The sequence below is a fragment of the Onychostruthus taczanowskii genome, unplaced genomic scaffold (assembly GCF_017590055.1).
Source record: "Onychostruthus taczanowskii isolate IOZ18803 unplaced genomic scaffold, ASM1759005v1 scaffold52, whole genome shotgun sequence".
Lineage (NCBI taxonomy): Eukaryota > Metazoa > Chordata > Aves > Passeriformes > Passeridae > Onychostruthus > Onychostruthus taczanowskii.
Window position 1 is genome coordinate 2,850,555 of NW_024502791.1, and position 20,591 is coordinate 2,871,145.

General features: G+C 34.8%; 1 protein-coding gene across 3 annotated transcripts in view; it reads right to left on the bottom strand.

The window, feature by feature from the left end:
* NLGN4X (neuroligin 4 X-linked) overlaps positions 1-20,320 on the bottom strand; it is a 110,866-nt gene extending 90,546 nt beyond the window's left edge. For all 3 annotated transcript variants that reach the window (XM_041416547.1, XM_041416546.1, XM_041416545.1), the window contains exon 1: positions 19,849-20,320. In XM_041416547.1, the coding sequence (XP_041272481.1) occupies positions 19,849-20,320 (472 nt within the window). The remainder of the gene's footprint in view (positions 1-19,848) is intronic.
* Positions 20,321-20,591: the final 271 nt, after the last annotated feature.

Genomic DNA, 20,591 nt, shown 5'->3' on the forward strand with positions numbered 1-20,591 from the left:
GAAAATCACTGAAAATGCACCATCAAAGTATAAGCCACCATATTTGAATCCTCCTCATCTGTACTGTTCTATTCTTATTGCGCAGAGTAAACATATTCATTATTTATCTACCTGCATTATTAGCTATTTGTCTATCTGTATTACTTTCAGACAGGTTCAGATCAGTGAAGTCCCAGTCTTTTGCTATTCCTCAGTGACAGCCACAGCAGCCTCACAATCTCTCACTGTAATCTCCCACACCACGGGCATGGAGCAGTTCCTGTGCAATGTTCCTCCAGGGAGCTCCATGGGGAAAGGCTCACCGGTGGGGTGCACATCCCTGGCTCCTGCTCGGAGCTACACCAGCCTCTGCTTCCCTGAGGCTTTCCACTACAGCCAGCTCTATATGGATGGATGTCATGTGCCAGCTTTGTGTGGGCTGTTGCTTCTAATGTTGAGATATATATTCTTGGGTAACAACAAAAAAGCCAAATTGTACTGCTGGTTAGATGACATTGTTGAGTCAGGGATGGAAAGAAAGACTCCAATATTCAGGTGGATCAGAAGGCAAAAGCGTTTAGTGGTTTGCATGAAACCTCCAGTAAGACCTAGGTTATTAGGGGTGTACCAAGAAGAAGATGCATGTTCTTTTTTACTGCATCCCTTTTTTCCCCTAGGATTTTTGCCTTGGACCATCCCTTTTTTGCCTTGGACCACACTAAAATCCCCAGTTTCTATCCTGTTCCTTTGGGAATTCATTCTGGAAAGAGTGTGATGGCTATGTGGCCAAAAGCTGCTGTCAAGTTTGTTTTTGAAAATCCTGGGCAACTTAATCAAATTCTACACATAGCACACATGATTGAATAACCTGGCTACATCTGATCTCATACAAAGTAGTTGTATTGCCTGGAGGGCAGAAATTGGATGGAAAACCAGTAACATGTCGAAAACACTAGAGGAAAAAGAAAGGTAATCATTTGAGCAAGCTTCAGATAAGCAGTCATAGAAGAATACTTCAATAGTTTGAATGGAATGTTCATGTTCCTATGTTCAAAGGCATCAGGAAGTTAGAAGAGCAACAAAAGTCAGAAAACCATGCATGAGTGCATAAAGCCATGCATGAGTGCATTCCAATGAACTGGAAACCTGTAAAAAATTATTTTATGAAAAGTGACTACTAGAGGTAGCTCCAACTCCAGGAATCAGATTTCACAATCCTTAAGCATTTCATAGGGTTTCTTTGAACACATCAATATCTCATTCTTGGTGAAGATGGTTTAAACCCTTATTGAACTCAAAGTGAGATTTCTGCTCTATTCCCATACACTGTATGTTAAATTACTAGGAATAGCCTGAAATCAATGTATATTCAGGTGGATCAGAAGGCAAAAGCGTTTAGTGGAAGTAGTGGGTCCTTTTATAATGTGACTTGCTAAGGTGATACTTGATTGGTCTCAAAGTAGAAACATCTGACATTATCGGTGACTTTGAACAGCACACTCTGGAGAACCATATCGATAAACAACGGTTACAGAAAGAGAGATAATAATTGTTGAATTCTTTCGTCTAAGATTCCCAGGCTCTGCCTGGGAGAAATTGTCCCTGTTCTTTCTTCGACTGAACTGAGAATACCCACAGCTTGATACAATTTAACAGCAGGGAAGGTTGTCACACATGCATGAAGGACTCACATCCAATATATGCTCTTATAAATCTCCACTGTCCTGCTTCATCCAACTTTGATGAGCATTTAATTCTGTGGAAATACCTGTAACATGAGAGTTGAATATTTATACAAAGTTACCATACTAAGACTTGAAGGAAGCAGGTATCCCCACAATGGTTTGTTTGTTTGATAGCTGGTGTGTTTTCATCCTGGGTACTTGCTAAGAAAAGAATCACTCTTCAAAAAAATCCTGACAGATAATTTCATCATTGGAATTACAGTTGTGTTCAGTTTGGTCAAAACCAACATAGTAATAATAATAAAACACTAGTTGTACCATATCTTTTGCCAAAATAGGTAATAGCAAAGTTCAATGTTTAATGAGAATTTATCCTTAGATGACAGTAAATGTTTCATACATGAATTCAAGAAGTATTTTCTTACTCTAATTTCACCATTAAAATTCTTTTCTATGCAAAAGCATTTACTTTTCTGCTTTAATTCAAGCCATAAATGAGAAAATAAAAGTCCTTTAAGCTCTATGCTATATCTAATGTTGTTATTCATATGACTGTTTTGTTCTTTAAACAGAGAGTAAATTTAGTCCATGAGAGTTCTGCTGCTCTCAGTTATTAGTGGTAATCAATACTACCTTGTGTTATATGCATAATTGACAATTTCCTGGTGCTGTTTTATACTAGATTACATATGTTATTCTTTACAAATAACACCTCTTTCATCAAGAAACTAATGTTTCCTCTGAGGAAAGCAAATAATGACTCAGGAACTCTACCTTCTCTATTTCAACAATTGGCAGCCCTACCAGCATATTAACCAGTCTAGCCCAGCCAGTTTGGAAGTAAGGACTACCCAAAATGAAACCAACTCTTACTGCCTTGAATTGTTGTGCAGGACATGGAAAGACCTGGGAATAATGTGAAAGGCAAGGAGTCAGGGAGATTGAGTAGGAGACCAAATATATAAATGTCTGAGAAATAAGGTGTTTTGTTTTTTGGTACTCAAATGATTATTATTTATGCAAGAGCTCTCATATTATTAAATATCTGAGAAGGCCAGTGCAGAGGCACAGAGAAGACACATTCGTCTGTTCTCATTAGATTCATCCGTTAATATTTACAAATTAAAATATGGTGATTCCACAGAACTAAGTTAAAAACAAGTTCTAACTTGTATTATGAAAAGCTTTTCATTATTTTCTTCTATGTTTTTCTTTTTATACACAATGGCAGTAGTGTTTTCCTCACAGAATTTAGCCTTTGTGGTCCACATAACAGTTATTAGCAGGAAAGAAATTATACTGTCCACACAGCCTGACTTCCTCTTTTTTTAGATGCCTTGCTCTTGTTTGATGGAAAAAGAAAAAAAAAAAAAGTTTAAAAATGCAATAGATTCCAAGTATATAATACTGGAACATAAATCTGCCAAGTCACATGGCTACTAATATACTAATTATTGCAGTACACTAATTATTGGCAATGTACATTCTTAATACAAGGACTTTCTACTGAAGTTTATCCTGCTAATCCTGAAGCTAAATTTAGACATAGTGTTGTCAACAAAAAAGATCATTACCAACATTATATGCTGTGTAGTTTAAACAGAAAATAATTGGAGGGAGGAGTGTATATACATATTGAGGAGTTCTTTTAATAAAGACAAGAATAAAATAGAGTTCTAGAAATGGAATTATAGAAAATAGAATTATAAAACATGGCTAAAACTGTCATCCAACTTGAATGTTGAGCTGCAGGCTTTGAGTATGTTAGTTTGCTAATTTAAAAGGTTTAAACCTATTTATTGTTCATGAATATGCTGAGCCAACAACTCTAAAGACAGAAATAATCTATTTATCTACAGGATGGGTATTTATCTACAGCAAAAGAACATAAGGTTGATTTTACTGAGTCAGATCAAGGAGTGGAGTTTCTTTCTTATAGTGAAGAAATTTGCAGCAGTGAAAAGACACTTGCAGTTTATTTCTCAGTAGTTATTTCCAGTTACTTACATGCCTGTGTTTGAAGAAATGGAGGTAAAAGAAAGAAATAAACAAATAATTACTAAGTTGATTAATGTTAACTAAGATACCTATTTTACAAATGCATAAATGTTCTTTAGCAGTCCAGAGGAATCTCAAGGGCACAGACTGATACTGAAACCTCCAGTAAATGCAGTACTGTAATTGTTCAACAGGTAAGTAGGCAATCAAAAGGGATAATCAAAAACCTCGTTTTTTTTCAAACACAAACATTCATTCTGAATGGTTAATAAAGAAAAGGATGAATAGGTGGCTACTGATGTGCAACAGATAGACAGGCATCCACTCTGTTCAAGACAATACAGCAGTATTATTTTCAAATGGTTCAATCAGAAATTCTGGAAAAGAGATCAATTAATTGAGGAAAATAATGTCCGATAGCAAATATGTAAGACAAAGCTTCTCAAAACTCCAGAAGCTACTAATGTTTCTCTAATAAAGTTCATAGGAGGTATCAATGAAGGCAAACTACTGTGGTATATCCTGCATAATATCACAACAGGAAAAGAATGAGAATAAAAATTTCATGAGAGAATATGCAAGATGATTAAAAGTGCAGAACACAAGAAGCTTCTAACCACCTTTGCAATAAATGGTCATTAATAACTACAAAATTCATACATTTCAACACAAAAGGAAATAAACTCCCTTGAATCTATTCATTACTGTGAGGGTGACAGAGCACTGGAACAGGACTCCCAGAGGCTGTGGTGTCTCCTTCTCTGGAGATACTTAAAACGCAGTTGGACACAGTCCTGTGCAACATGCTCTAGCTGAGCTTGCTTTAGCAGCAGAGTTAGACTAGAAGAGTTTCGTTTGACATCCTTTCCAATCTCAAACATTCTCTGATTCTGTGAACTACTTAGATTTCATGAATCAAAAGAATCATCATCTTCTTTCAGATAGAAATTCTGCTCTAATACTGCATCAGGTTGCAACTTGCTTTAAAAATTTTAATCTCAGATTACTAAAGAATGCACTAGATAAGAAATTTGACAGAAAGGTATTATTTATTTGTATATACATATATGTGTGTGTATGTATATACAAATATATGTGTGCGTGCATGTATGTGTGTAGACATGTGGGTGTGTTTATACACTCAGGATATAGTAAATATTGAGTATTTCCATATGCAAAAGCCCATTTCAACTGTTCATGAAACAAATAAATTTGATGACAAAAACATATTTTTACTGATTGCAGTCTATTTAAATCTTCTAAGTATGACAAAATTCTTTACAAGGCAATGTTGTCTTATCATACAGCTTAATTCATAGCTAACTACTGTGCACATAAAAGCCTAATAAAACATCTCAATCTCATCATAGCATAGATTATGAATTTTCTTGATAAAATGAATATGGCTAAACAAAGGACTTCTGGCCTACACTAAAAGATGAAATAAAAACTGCCAAATATGCCTACTCAGACCTGTGAATATAAGTCCAAAAAGGGGGAAATAAAAAGCTAAGGGTTGATTCAGAAAATTACGTTATTTGCAGAGAAAAAAGCAGACATAGTAAAAGGGAGCATAGCTAAGAAATAGTGAAGATGCTGTGCTACTTAGGAAAAAAAAAAGTGGGTAAGGTCATAATGAAATGTCTGTATCCTATCACAACTGTTTTTATCCACTTGTCCTGTAGTATCTGTACTGTTATTTCTGGGAAAATGTAGGCTTTCTTTAGCAGCTTAGATCTACTTTGCTACGGTCTAGTCTCACCAGAGAGGATTAATGATGCTCTCTGTGTACTCTTTGTTCTGGTAGGAATTCAGGCCAGGCTTCCCTGTGATGATGAAAATTGGTTTTTTTGCTGTCACTGATGCTTCCTCCTTCAGCAACCTTGTCTAGCAAATCAGTCCTGCTCAGTGAGGTCCAAACTAGAGAAATGTATTGTCGTGACCATTTGCTAACTGTTAGCAATTCCCCACATTGCTAGAGCTTTGGATTGCTCCCCAAGAAGCTTTCTCCATCATTAAGAAGCCCAAGAATTTAACTTGGGCACACTGCGTGACTTGGCTGCCATCAGTTGTTCCTTTACTGGATGCAAGACTCCACTTACTGTCTGCTGGCCTTGAGAAAACAAATACAGTGCTAATATATCTAACAGAGCTTACAACTCCTCCCATGAGGGCTGCTGTGCTCAACAGAAGCTTTCTTCTAAGTGGAGACTTGTGAAGTCTACCAGCTTCCTTAAAATACTTTCCTCCAAGCTGAAGCACTGACAGCTCTTGTAAGGGAATAAAGGAACATTTTATTTTTCTCCACTCATTTTTTTTAGTCAGTGCCTTTATCTGAGAAATGTAACTGTTCAGCAAAAATGTAGAGTTTGTCCTTATCTCTCTTACCTGAGAGCTTATCTGTACTACCTTATTGTGCAGTAGGGAGTACTGAAGTGTAATGCAAATTATCAGTGTATACAGGCAATTTTGCAGGAAATGCCAATCAAATATGATTGTAATTTTCAAAGCAATTATCAGGCAAAGAGGTTAGTGCATTTTAACTGCTCATGAAAAATTCCCAAGGATGTATATAATTTCTGGGCTACAGGCAAGCCAACATATTTTTGGAAAACAATATGTAAGGCTTTTAAAACTATCTATTCATAAACTTCAGGAATTATCATAGGCTATATTTGAGTGGCATTAAGCCTGCAAGAGCATGTCATGCTTAGTGTTGCTAAAAAAGAAGTGTTAATAAACGCAGGTCTAAAATTTCCACAAACATAGCAAATCACAGGTAGTAATTTCCAAGTTATTAGAATCATGTTATTGATTAAAAATAATCCCAGAAAATCTTTTCATTTTCCTATCAATATGTCACATGGGAGTGGTTCTTAACATGACCAATATGTTGTGTCATGGTCATGAACATACAGGGGTACTAGCCCTCACTGTTTTATTCTGTTTCACCTGTAGTTCACGTCATCTACAGATATGGCTAGCATAAAATTATCAATTACATATTCGTATGTCATCTTGATTACTAAAGCTGACACATGCTTAAATTCTCAGGGTGTGAATCATTACCATTACAACACATTACATAAACTGGCTGTTCATAGTGTGTGTGCCTTAGACTCACTACTAACTTGGATAAAATCCATTAGCTTAATCATCCTTCATTAATGTTTTTTTTGCACCTAGGTTAAAAGCCAGACAATAGACTAAGAAAGTGCATAGTGAATTCATGGAGCTATCTCTTATACCGCAATACCCCAGTTCTGTTTGAAATTTTTTCAGTCCTTTTAAGTTGTGGGGAAGATGGAGGGATGCACTTGCCAGTAGCAATGAGACACATACTCCATGAAACCATTTAAACTGTGGAATCATGTCAAGGTTACAGACAAGGTTACAGCTAATTAATCAGAGGAATAAAGCTGGGGAATACACAACCAAATGCTTTATTAAGGTAATGGGAACTGGAGAAAGGTGGGATATTTTTGATAGCCACTACCTGGGTTATGTACAAGCCCAACATATTCCAGTTCAACACAAAGTTAAGTGTGCTGCATGCAAAATACAATGTCTTTGAAGAATTAAACTCTGAAAACAAAGGGAGTTGGTTGCCCCCCAAGGATGGTTTAGCAGCCACAAGAAAGTAAAACAAAGTCAGTACCGGTTGGGGTCTTAGCTGACTGAAATTGCCACTAAACAAGTTCTGTGCATAAAGAATGCATCTGGTGCTCCCAGTGTTCTGGACCCAGTGTAAAAGTACATATCCCATTAGGTCTCTTCTCAGGAGGGGGCTTATAGGTCATGCAACATTTTCAATTCAGAATGGTCTATAAGGGTTATGCCAGCTAGATCATAGCCATCTGGCAGATTTGTTAGAGCAAACACTTAATATTGTACTCAAGAGTAATTTCTTTATTAGCTGAGAGATAATGAAGAAAATTAAAGGACTCACAGAAACATTCCAAGCCATTTGATGTATCTGTGAAGAGCATACTTTCTTCCAAAATCCACTTCTGACTTCTTGCTTTCAGTAAACTTTATGAGAAACCTATAAACTATGCTGTAGCCATGATATTATGAAAATCCTTTGCTGGGATTTTTCCTCTCCTGAGAAGCTGAGGAGCCTCAGGAGAGAAATGTAAACAATTACTATCTGCTGCTGTGGAATGCAACAGGTGCATCCATGATTGGTCCATGTGGATTGTTTTCCATTGATGACCAATCACAGCCACCTGTGCCAAGGCTGTGAGCAGTCACAGGATTTTTGTTATTCTATTCTGTTCTGTTCTTGTTGTAGCCTTCTGATCTCTCTGTTCTTTTAGTATAGTTTAATGTAGTATTTCAATATAATATTTAACATAATAAATCAGCCTTCTGAAATGGAGTCAAGCCTCGTGTCTCAACACACAGAGAGCTCACCACAACACTATGCATCATGTATTAGTAACAATCTTTTTCATTCCTCACAAATTTAGCTGATCTCTTCTGAGTTTAAACAGATTACACTAAGAGCTTATGTGCCTTACTCAGTCACAAAGTTTTCCCCACCTTTCAGTATTTCAATGCCTTAGGATCTTCTTCTGGCATAAGTCTTATTTCCTTATTTCCCTTTCCTTTTAACTCTTGGAAAAATTCTATCTGCTGCCTGATTTCTGACTACTCTGTGAATACTGAGAATAAAGAATTACATGCAAACTTTGATAGCAAGGCTTCAATCGCCTATAAATACATGACACACATAAATTTCTATATGCCTTAGTTTTACATTTCTTTACCCAATTACTTAAATTCATCGGGCTACAATGGCTCCCAAATCTATTGCCCTTTAGACCTTTCAGAGTTTCACTTGGAGGTTACAATAAAATGCAATGACATGCAAAGTTCTGCCAGTAAATGGATCATCAAGTGGAGTAAGACAGATCCCAAAAAAAGCTATGCACACAAAGAAAGAAGGAACAGAGTCTTTTAGGTTATAAGTATATGGGAAGTAACGAGCCTTTTGTCACCCAGAGGAATTTCCTTCTTACAGTCGTTTCTAATCATAATCAGAGAAAAAAAACAGTGATACTCATTTTCTAAAAACCAAGGCACAAAAGCAACAAATGATCGATCTCATGTCTCTCTCCATTAGACCTCAGAATGCCTCAGTGCCAGTGTATCTAAGCAATACAGTGGTTTTAGTAATTTTTTAAACAATAGCAACAAAAAAAAGAAAAAAACCCAAACAAAAAAAAAACCAAAAAAAAACCAAAAAAAAACCAAAACCAGGTAGTTTTACTTCACATCTCTTCTGTATTAAACAAAAAGCCTTGCAATAAATCTGTACAAGAAATTGAGAAATTGGTAGGTAAAGCGGTAGGTGTTTGTAGTTCCAATTTAGGCTTACAAAAGAAACACAAAACAGAACAGTCACCAAAAAAAATTACTTGTGCTAAAATTACTTGTGCTGAAGTAACACTTTTGTTGTGTACATCATGAAGTAAAAAAATGTTTAAACTAGGTCCACTTATAATGCAGAAATAACTGTTTTATAACTGGTTTTAGGAACTAATGGTGTCTATCTTATCATTTGTTTTAAGACAAAATAGGAAAAAAGATCACAAAAACATAAAGAACATTAATATAGACAATCAAATCCAAAAGCTATACATTAGAATTGGCATGAATCAAGTTAATTATCCCAATGCTAAGCCATTTTGATTTACTGTATTAAATATGCAAAACAAGTATGGTAAATTAACCTGCATTTAGAAGTTTGATGCAGTATATGAAGCAACAAATCCAAAAGGAACACCCAAAAATGGAATGAACTACTAATTTCATAATATTTAAAAAAAATGTGATACATGCAGATACTTTCTAAACTTATAATTACTTATGAATTAGTTATAAATTCTTCATTTATTGAAGAAAAATAGAAAATTAATCATTACAGGTCACACTTTCAAAAGTGCTGAAAACTGAAAATTACTGCTTGAACTAAAGCAGGATAGGTGTTACATGATGGAAATCTTTCATGGCCATCCTAGATGCTCAAGCACTTTTATAAAAAACTGTACATTGCAGTACATAAGAAAACCCTCAAAAATCAGTGTCTGAACATCATCCTTCCCCTTCACTCTTGCAATATCTGAAACACTTTCTGGGAGTATTTATATATGGGGTGTGACACGTCATGATGACAACTGAAATTCCAGGAAGAAATATTAATCTAAAAATGAAAATGAAAACAACAGCAAACAACAACAAGTAAATTAAAGCAAGCCCAAACTTACTACAGCAGGGTGTCATTAGGCTCCCCATGTGCTATCCTATAGGCCAAATGCAGCTTGGCAAGCGTAACTAAACAGCCCACTGAGGGGGTCCGGTACAGAAGAACTAACACATGAAAGAGAATCAGGCTTTCTCTCTTTGCCTGATCCTTTTACATCCACTGGATATCTAATATATACATAGCTACCGTTTCTAAAATTATTTAAGAATCATAGCTACTGTTTTCTCACCTACTGCTGCTTCTTGTGTGTGACTTTGATTTAAAACTAGATAAGGAAGGATATCCAAATAATACCATTTTTGGAAATGGAAACTGCAATTACACTTACTTTATAGTATTACTTTGTACAGTGATCAAAGGGATTCATTTATAAAATTATAGTGGCCAAAGCAGGTAAGAGGAAGTGGTTACAATGAATAGCGAAATTCTATAAAGAAGAAATAAAGCTTGAACATCTTTCAGCAGTTTATTGTAAAAACGGACACAGTTAAGAAGAAAAATGTACCTATTTAATCCATCTACTAGAGTTTACTTCTGGGAATAACACTGAAAGCATTATGGATAAGCCTGCAAGAATGAAAATAAAAATATACTGTGCAGTATAACTTTTAGAAATTTACCCCACTCTTTTAAGTTCACATTAGGGCATTTATTTGTATTCAGTTATTTCTTCAATTTGTTCTCACAGAAGTATTCTCACTGAGAGATTGTCGTACGGAGCAGCTCCTTTTGTGCAATGTCTGTGTCACTTTCTTTGACTTAGCTATACATCCAGGCAATTGTTAGTGACAAGGCATAGCAGTTAATCCACAGGGATGGTTTTATGCATGATCACAGTAAAAATCTGATTTGATCCAACTCCCAAGGACCCACCCTAGACATCAATTGCAACTCAGCCTATTGCATCTAATCCCTGAAGGCAGAACAAGGTCTGTAGTTTAGGTAGATGAGAAAGGCACCTCAAATCCTTAACACCATAAAAACAACAGTCTGTTTGAATCAGATACATTATGAATCTGAAAGCAAGGTATTTTGGAGGCGAAGCCCTCTAGCATTTGTGTAATTTGGCACTTTGTATGACATAATACAGCTTAGTTATATGGTTAATTCCAACAATGTGATAGCAAAAACTTGAAAGATGCTTTAAGTTAGAATGAAACTTCAACGTGCTTAATATTTTTGTCTCAGTGAAAGAGAAGGAGGCAAAGCACATTTGGCACTTTACATGACTGAACTGTATAACCATAAAATAGAAGATGGAAAGAAAATGGCATTCATTAAAAAAAAAAAAACAAACAACCTTCTTTTTATACATTTTGTTTTTGAAATGGAAGGACTAAATCAATACTTTTTAAAGCAGGAATGTTTGTACTAACTCATCACAACCAAACAGATCAAATTCTCTACTTTGCAATCTGGTCTGCCATTGAATGCCTTGCAAGTATTATTCAATTAAAAACCTGGTACATTTCCAGTATGTTTATTACCCAAACATTTATTTTACAATTAAAAAAATACTTTTGTGTAAATTTGTCAGTGTGAGTGCATCTTTTGCTTGGTAAAGTCCTACCCCTTGTATAAATTCATCAGTCCACAACACCAGAATCAACACTGTGAACTTTATTAATGTTCAGCTTGGGAAAGGTGGAATCAGATCCCTTCCTACCTGTTTAAACAGTAAAAAACAGCACCTGTTTGCATATTTTACTGCTGCATTCACCAGCATGATTTGTGTCTCTCAGTGAATCCCAGAGACAGAAAAAAATTAGTTTGCTGGAAACTTGTGCTCCCTCTGGTGTCTGAATGAAGCATGAAAAGCCAGCAAAAGCACTACCATGGTGGCAATATTACAAATGCAGAATGATTTTTTAAAATTTTCTGGCCACCCTAAAAATACTACATAAAAGATAATTTGATACCAATTTATTTGAAAGAGGATGAAGTGTATATATTTGGATTGGGTTTTCATTTGCCCTACTGCGTATTTAATAAAACAGACAATGTATCCATGATTTCCAGCTATGATGGCTTGTAAACATTACCAGTGACTAATTGAATAGTTATTTGAATCTGCACAAAGCAATTTCCTTCCATTAGATTAAACATGTTACACCCACTCAATGAAAAATCTATTTAACAACAACCCAGCAATTATAAGTATTTTGGAATGAGGCACCAGAACTCTATTGGTAATTAAAATTCCCTATATATATAGTGTTGGAAGTTGGATTAGCATCACAACTAAATTTATTCTTCACTAAAAGTTTGCCTACAGCAAGAACTGTAAAAGAAAAATTTCCCTTCTATCATAATGGATTTTTAACACATCAGTACCAGATAGCTATAAGCATTAGTTCATTTTCATGGTTTCATAATAATTATTTCTTATTGTTTGTCTCTCTGGATACCAAGAGCAAAGTCCAGATTAAAAAAATCCTTAAACACTAAGAACATAAATTCATCCATATTCCTTCACATGATAATATCACAAATACAAATGAAATTCGCTATCATTAACTTGCTTTTTTTTTCCTGTTTTTTCCTTTGCTCTATTTGGATTACAACTAATACATTCAACTAATATTATCCTAAAATGTAAGCATACATAATTGATTATATGCCATTCTGAGAATTTTATCTGGAATGTTAAGCAAGAAACATTGAATAAAGGCCAGAAATATTCCTTCCCTCTAAAAATGATGGCAAACCAAAGTATAGTGGAAAAAGCTGTCATGTTCAGTAGAAATTTTTATCTTTGTTTCATTTATCCACAAATTTTTCAGGAATCCCTAGGAGGAAATGATGAGCATTTGCTTTATTTCAAACTTGTGTTAATTTATTTTTCAGGTACCTAAACATTTGCAGAAGAGAATTGTAAATTTTCCCAGCTGACAAACTACCTATGACTATCACACTGATGTGGGTACAATTCCTTGAAATATTTTCACAGATGTGACTGATTTATGAGCCCTGTGATTTAGCTGAGCTATTCAGCATGTGTCAGTTTTGTTTGAACCTGCAATTAATGTGCAAATTAAAGGAAACTGAGCCAAATTTGAATGAAAGTATACAAATAGCTTTCAAAACTTTCAGACCAATGCAAAAAATACCTGAAGCAAGACCAGTGAGGTCACAAAGCCTTAACAGGAAATCAAAGCTAATACAAATGATGTGGCCAAGACACTGATCAGATCTGACAGCACATATTCTGCACTATTCACCACCCAGCAGCCTGCCAAGGGCCCACTGCACTGCTCCAGGACAGAGGCACTGCCTCTGTGTTAGCAGGTATCACATTGATTTGTGTTTTGACAGGAAGCAAGGAGACACACAGAGAACAGCAGCAGCTTACAAAGACACGTTTTTCAGGAGTGAAGAGTAAAGCTGCGTTTAAAAACAAAGCAAAGTAAAAAAAACCCCAAACAAAACAGAAAAGAAACCCCAAGCAAACACACAGGAAAAAATAAAAAAAAAAAACCAAAAAACAAAAAAAAAAACCTGACAAGTGGGAGTCAGTGGACAAAATGAAGTAAATTCTGATCTGTCTCATGACTCACATGACTGGAGACTTTTACTTCTGTGTCACTGAGCCAAATGGCACAGCCTCTACAATTCCAAAAGCACTGTTCTTTAACTAAAAGGATAACGTTAATTTGCCTTTGCACAAGAAACATTAATTCATCATGTTTTAAAGAACATTCCCCCCCATTCTAGCAGGTTTTTCAATATGAGGTAATGGTGAGACTCTAGGAAACGGTGCCAAAAATCCTGTTGGGATTAACTAAAGTCATATTGAATGCTGAGTCTCCTTGCTAGACTTCACTGCATATCAGTTCCTGAGAAGGCCATTTGGGTGCAATCCTGTAAAGTGCCTGTGGAATGGGCAGCTCCTGGGGGAAAGGACAGCATTTTGAAATTAGCAACTAAATCTAAATTTATCTCTAAGGATTTAAGAACTTTATTTCATCTAGATTAGAGTCCTGTTCTTTGGTGTCAGAAGGTATTTGCAACTGTTAAAAGCAAGAATGTAAAATGAGGGCCTGGATTACCCACAGCTTTATCCTGGTAGGCAGAGAACAGCCAGACATATGCCTCCTCCTTTCTCACAGATGCCACAATATTTCTGGATTAGGAGGAGGGGATATATTGGACCCTAACAGTGAAAGAATTGGCTTGAGACAGTCTGACACAACAGGGAGTTTATCTTCCACAATGGAGAGCAATTTTCTCTCAGATCCTGAAAAGTATATGTTTATGTTCAACTAGTACTATATGCAATAATTCCAACATTGTAATTTTGTATTGTAATCATTATCTATTATCAAGCTCTCTCATCCTGGAAAGAAATACAATCATTTTACAAAAGAATATGTATTATTTTGTATAATTTTTATATGTGATTTTATAAGCTGAAATGCATTTAAATAATAAAATGTTAATAACTAATTTTTAGTTTTCCAGAGTAGACAAACAACTGACTGAATGGGTGGGGGTTAAAAATAAACCAGTCACCGACAAAACCTATGACAATACTGAAAGTGAAAACAAAGTTTTGTTATACTCCTGTTTGTTTTTTCTTTCAGAAAAACATTATTTGCAATATGTAACTGTTTAACTATTATTATCTATAGAAGTCCAAACTATGATTTAAAACAGATTTTAAATATTTTAGAAGTCAATAAATGTATTTAATTTGCTTTTTAAAAGTATGTCAGAAAAATACATAAAACTCTATGTTCCTATGTCAATTACAGAAATTATAATTGACTTTAAAAAATATGTAGTAAAGATTTTGAGAAACAATATAAGCATATATACAAGAGATATTGGATTCTTAATTCCTTAAAGCCATAAACATAAATCCTTGCTTTGATTTCCTAAGTAGCTATTTCTATTTACAAAAGTTGTGAAGAGATAATAAGATGAATACAATTTTAAGATTATCTGAAAAGTGTCTGATATACATATACTGAAACCTAAAGCTACATACAGGCGAATCTATTGTGTAGAAAATTGAGTTTATTTGGAAATTACAAGTTAATATTATTATTAGCATCACCTTCTAATAATTAAACAAAAATGATGTTGTACATATTGCAACTATCTTGCTCATTGTGACACTATTTTTATATATTACCCCATTTTTATGTAGGACCCCTTATTTCTCATAGTAACAAAGAGGTCATTGATTAGCTTACTTTTTTATTCTATGCCATCAAAATGAAGAGACTAATCTTTACACTACCTTTTTCTTTGCCTCAAAGAAATTGGAAAAAAAAACCCAATTATTATCAATTACGTTTTATTAGGATTATTATGATAAAAACACTTTTTCAAGTTAAAGACATTGCATTCAACAGCAATGGCAAGAAGAAAGCTGGAAACACTCAATTATATATTAAGCAGCCATCAATAATTTCATAATATGCAAAAGGGACAGTCTGAGGCTTGTCTTCTCAATCAGCCTTGCTCAAATTTTTGATTTTGTTATTTCTTAGTCAAATAGACACAGAATCAAGAGCTGCAGGTATATTTAGTCAATCACCATCCAGAGAAGGAATACAGCTGATCTCTGCTTTTGCACAAGACTTGTTTCTTCCCAGCAGCCCACAGTCAAATATACCACTAATCCTGGGGAAACCTCAGTTCCCATAATCTAATGAAAAATTATCACCTACCCATTCAGTCTTAATAAGTGTCATGGTCTCCCACCTTTTGTTGTCACTTCAGCTGTATTTATTCTGAAGTAAATTAATCAAGAGCTCACAAGCAAGAAACAAGAAGTTGCTAAATACTTCATTAGTTAATCTGTAAGAGATACATAGTGAATGAAGAGCTCCATAGATAGAGTGTAAAATGTACACTCTATCCATATGCCAGAATAAGTAAGAAGTATATATGCTTACTATTTATCAAGCAAAGACAACAGAAAGTAATCTTTATTATTTTCTCTTTTGATCTGAACATAGCAGGTTTTAGACAGACATAAAATTATTTGTTCTCATTGGGTTTTGTTCTTTTATGTTTAGCTGTATTGATTTTTTTTCTAAATCTTGCTTTGCTATGAATAAAATTTTGAAGTTTATCATGAAAGAAATACAAATTAAGGGTCTTTTCTGTTTTTTGGGGTTTTTTTTCTTGTTATACCTTTTTCCCCCAGTTATGATAAGAGTTAGCAATCTCCTTCAGAATCCACAGATTCAAATGATAAAGGCCAGGGATTAAGCACAGCCGATTAACAGTCTGTGTCCTCTTCAATCTAGCATTTCCACTGTAGATAAACCCATATTCAGACTGAAGTTATAATAAACACACTGTCCTCAATATCATCTCCCTAGATGACCTCCTCAAAACTGACATTCAAGTATTCTTGTGGAAAATTACAGTTCATAGTAACTGAAAAAGCAGCCTAGACAATATACACCCACAAAAATAATACTGCAGATCAAGCCAAATGTTTAGAAAGAAACTGGATAAAATGATAGTTTTACTATAAATATTTTATTTGCTTCAGTTCTGAGTAATTTATTATTACTATAGGTTTGACATATAAAATAATTTTCTTAGATTTTATTGTTATTGCTTGTATTGTGTGTCTTTAAAATAACTGCAATATTATTTATACCTATGACCAAAAATAAAAAATCTCAATGGATCACAGTGGTTGCAATTTTTTTTTCCCTTCCAAAGGCAAAAGAAAACAGTGAAAATCTCCAGCTACCTTAGATACTCTGAAATAGAAGGAATGGACACTGTAAGGAAATTCTGATAGGATTCTCCAGCTACCTGACATTTGAAATCCAGCATCTTCTGAGTGTAAAGAAAAGCTAGGATTAACACAGACACAGACTATGTAACACGTTATTTTAATTTCTTAACCTCAAAGCTCAAAGTATTTAAGGATATGTTATTTAATTTCCTGGTACTTCTTCAGACAAAAGCAGTAACATTTCAAACTCTTTTATTATAACTAACTAAACTTACATACCTAGTTGAAGTGACTGTATTCTACTATTATTCCCATTATTTTATTTTGGAAGGATTCCAGTAAAGCAATCCTGAAATAAAATGGAGAGATACACATCTCTCCATGTGCATTTAATAGGCAACCCTTTATTGAAAGTACATGACCAAAATTTGGTTCTCTTTGGCCAAACCACAAAAATAGTAAGAAACAGGTAATGTTAGATACTGAAAAAGAACTGCAACAAAACAAAACAATGAAAAAAATCCCCAAATCTGAGCTTCATTTTGATTAGTTATTCACTAGAATTGCTTTGAAGTAAGCACTGCAAATGACTGCAGTTAATTCATTAGTTGTTGGTCCATTCTTTTCTCCAAAGTTAAAAAAAAATAAAAAAGAAAAAAAAAATTCAAAGTTTCATAATCAGAGCATTTATTCAGTTTGGATAATTCCAGCCAGCTTTTCTTCTAGAAAACAGTTTCAAAGCTCTTTTAAATCAATCTATACTGAAGAAAGAATTGAAAATGTGAATTTAATTCAAAGTCACTCACTTTGAAATCTTGCTTCAAAAACTAATTTCATGGTCTGTTTCCATAACAACGTAGATTATTTTTGCCAAGTAGGACTCATATAATGAAGCATAACATCTTTAATCACATTGTATCCACTACTATTTAGGACTGTTTAAAGTGATTTGGAGACACACTAACTTAGAGCATCTGATTTGTAGGTCAGTTCCCATTAAGAATCTTTATTATCAGAAGATCACATATATTTCTCATCAAAAAAGCCTCTGAGATTTATTAATTAGTGATAAAATATACATCATACAATTAAAACATTGTGTACTTAATTTATTCATTCCTAAGCTCCTTGTTTCCCAATGGAGTCTTTTGAAAATGTTTTTCATACTGTAGAGGAGCAACCTTACCTTCAGCTCATCCCTAACACAAACCTTGTCTTCTCATTATTCAGCTACATATTTTTATGCATGTGTTTATATTTTCAACAGGAGATATAAAAGCAACTCGATACCATTTACATGCTTTTTAAAGAAAATCTAAAATCAGGAAGACCAAACCATGCTTTTTTGCAAAAGCAAGTTGACAAAATGGTCTACAAAATGTGAAATTAAATTTATCATTCCTTTCTACTTTAAATCTAACAGAAAATGTCATTAGCTATTATAGGAAGATGAGTGTTATAGGTTGCTAGTCGTTCAGCCCACAATATTTTACTGTTTTTCATTTGATATTAAATATTCTTTTCCTAGATATTCCCATGTCTAATTTCTTGTATCCCTTAATTAATAAATTAAGCTTCTTATTATTAGTTTGGAGGAATATATTATTTATTAAGACTGGATTCTAAAATAAGACCGAGTTAGCAGAGCTGATGTTCCTTCAGTGAGAACAAATAAAATCTTAACCCAGAATGCTTTCTCAGGGCAAGCTTACCCCAATGACTAATTAAAAGATGAAGGCTAAAATCCAGAACATAAACAAATTTGGGAAAAACATTATCTATGTCATTATCCAAGGAATAAGAAGGAGTCCAACGAGCCTGGAAGAGGGAAAGAACTGAGCTGTGAAGACCTGCTCCTTTGTCTACACACAGGGGCACACTCACACACATGCACACACACTCGTGCACACAGAGCCCCCATAAACACAGCTTTCCTTTCACAGCACTTTTCTTTTAAGCACCTTGGTAGTATTTACATTTGCAAAGCTCCCAGTATTCCCAAACTTTACCCCTTTAGCTTTCAAGTTTTTGCTTCAGCTTTTTTTTCAACAGGAAAAGAAGGTGGTATGTTTATTGCTGGCAGACAGCTTGGAAATTCTGAGTAAAGAAGCCAATCAAGGCAGAAGGATTATAAAAATCAAAGTAGAAAATTTGCATATTTAGAGTATGGTTACTGAGAAATAACAATGCCTTGGTTGTGTAAATCAAACCCTCAGCAAAAGTGAAGGGATTTGCATATCTGGGAGAAATCTGTCATGTCATACATCCGTAAACTGCATTCTAATTAGCACAAAGCACTAGCTTTTGGTGGAATATTAAATATAAGTGCTAGTACTATTTTTATTTCCTTGTGAAATAATAGACTTGGCTTATTTGGGGACTGATGAAAACAGGTTTTCTTGCCTGTAGGAAGCAATGCTATTCAAAACAACTGAAGATACATTCATCATGCCATGCAGCTACAATTTTTAAGATTGAGATCATGTAAATGTTCAAAGAATTCTGTATTACCAATTGTCTTCATCCTTTTTGTCTATAGAAAGTGGCTTAAAATAGCTCTCTTCAGAAAGTATTGCACAAAGCAGATGAAAGTTTAAAACCACCTCTTCAAATCTGCATAATAAATCACCTTGACTTCATTTTAAATTTAGTGAATGAAGAAAAATAATCTGGACTGAAAAGTTTCACAGACAAAAATACTAAAAAAGCCCCTGCTGACAGAATTACTGCAATAATTTTCTATTATCTATTAAAATCAAGCAGAGTTAACAGTAGGGCCAGAAATTTTATAATAAAATAAATTTTAAAAATAGGGAAATTCTCCTTTAAAAATTAGCATGTAATAGTATATTTGTACCATTCATGCATGGAAAAATGACTATATTATTTCAGGTTAATGTTTATTTCCCATTTCCTATCTTGTGAATGATTCTGTCTTTTAGATGTAAGCTTAAGGCTGACTGACATACCCCGGCCACTATTCACAATCAAACTGCAGGTTGGTGTTGCATTGAAAAGTAAGAGAGAATCTATGCAAGCATATTCAATCTACAAAGTATTACTGATAATGCATATTCAGAGGCATTATCCATTTCTACAGATAAAACATGGATAAAACTCATCCAAGTAAGATGCTTTGAGGACCTGGACACTCCTCACATGTTGAACCAGTGAGCACACTGCAGTGTGGGTCTCAGGGTACTTACCATCCTCTGTGGGCACATAGATATTCAAATACAGACAGTCTTCGTTTTGATCTTGAACATATGTCACCACAGTATCCAGATTGGCTGTAAACCAGACCGGCAGCATATCGTTGAGCAGTGACCTCTCATCCAGGTACTGCGGGCAGACAGCGGCAAACTGTGTGGCGTTACGGACACCCGTCCAAGATGACGGTGGCTCCGGGGGCTGAAATCGCCTTTCTCCAGTCGGAGGAGAAGCATAAGGAACACCCAAGTACTGCTCCACTGGACCAAGGATCTCATTAGGCAAAGGTGTTCTTAAACCACGTATTTTGCCATAATTCGTAGTAACAACTGGGTATTGTGCTTGGCCATCAATGAGAGTAAATCTTATAGCCAGTGCAGTTATCCACAGGAGGAAGTTAGAATTCAACATGACACACACTGGTGTGAAGATCAAAGGCAGCCATAGGAGTCCCATTGGTTTCGACATTATTTAAATCAACATCAGCAGGGCTCTTTTTTCCACAGCCAGGAGAAATTATTCAGTCAAGGAAAATGAAAACTAATGAAAAAGTAGTCAAAAGGAGATGAAGTGAGGGAAAATGTATCTTTGTTCAGGAAACAAAAAAACAAAAGTTGATGTGTGGTAGGTGCCTCAGCTGACTGGCTGTAGACAAATCCCAATGTCAGAAGAAACAAGGGAGTGTTTGCCCCTAAGGCCCATCCCAGATTTCAGTGTTGAATTAATCCTGCAAACACAC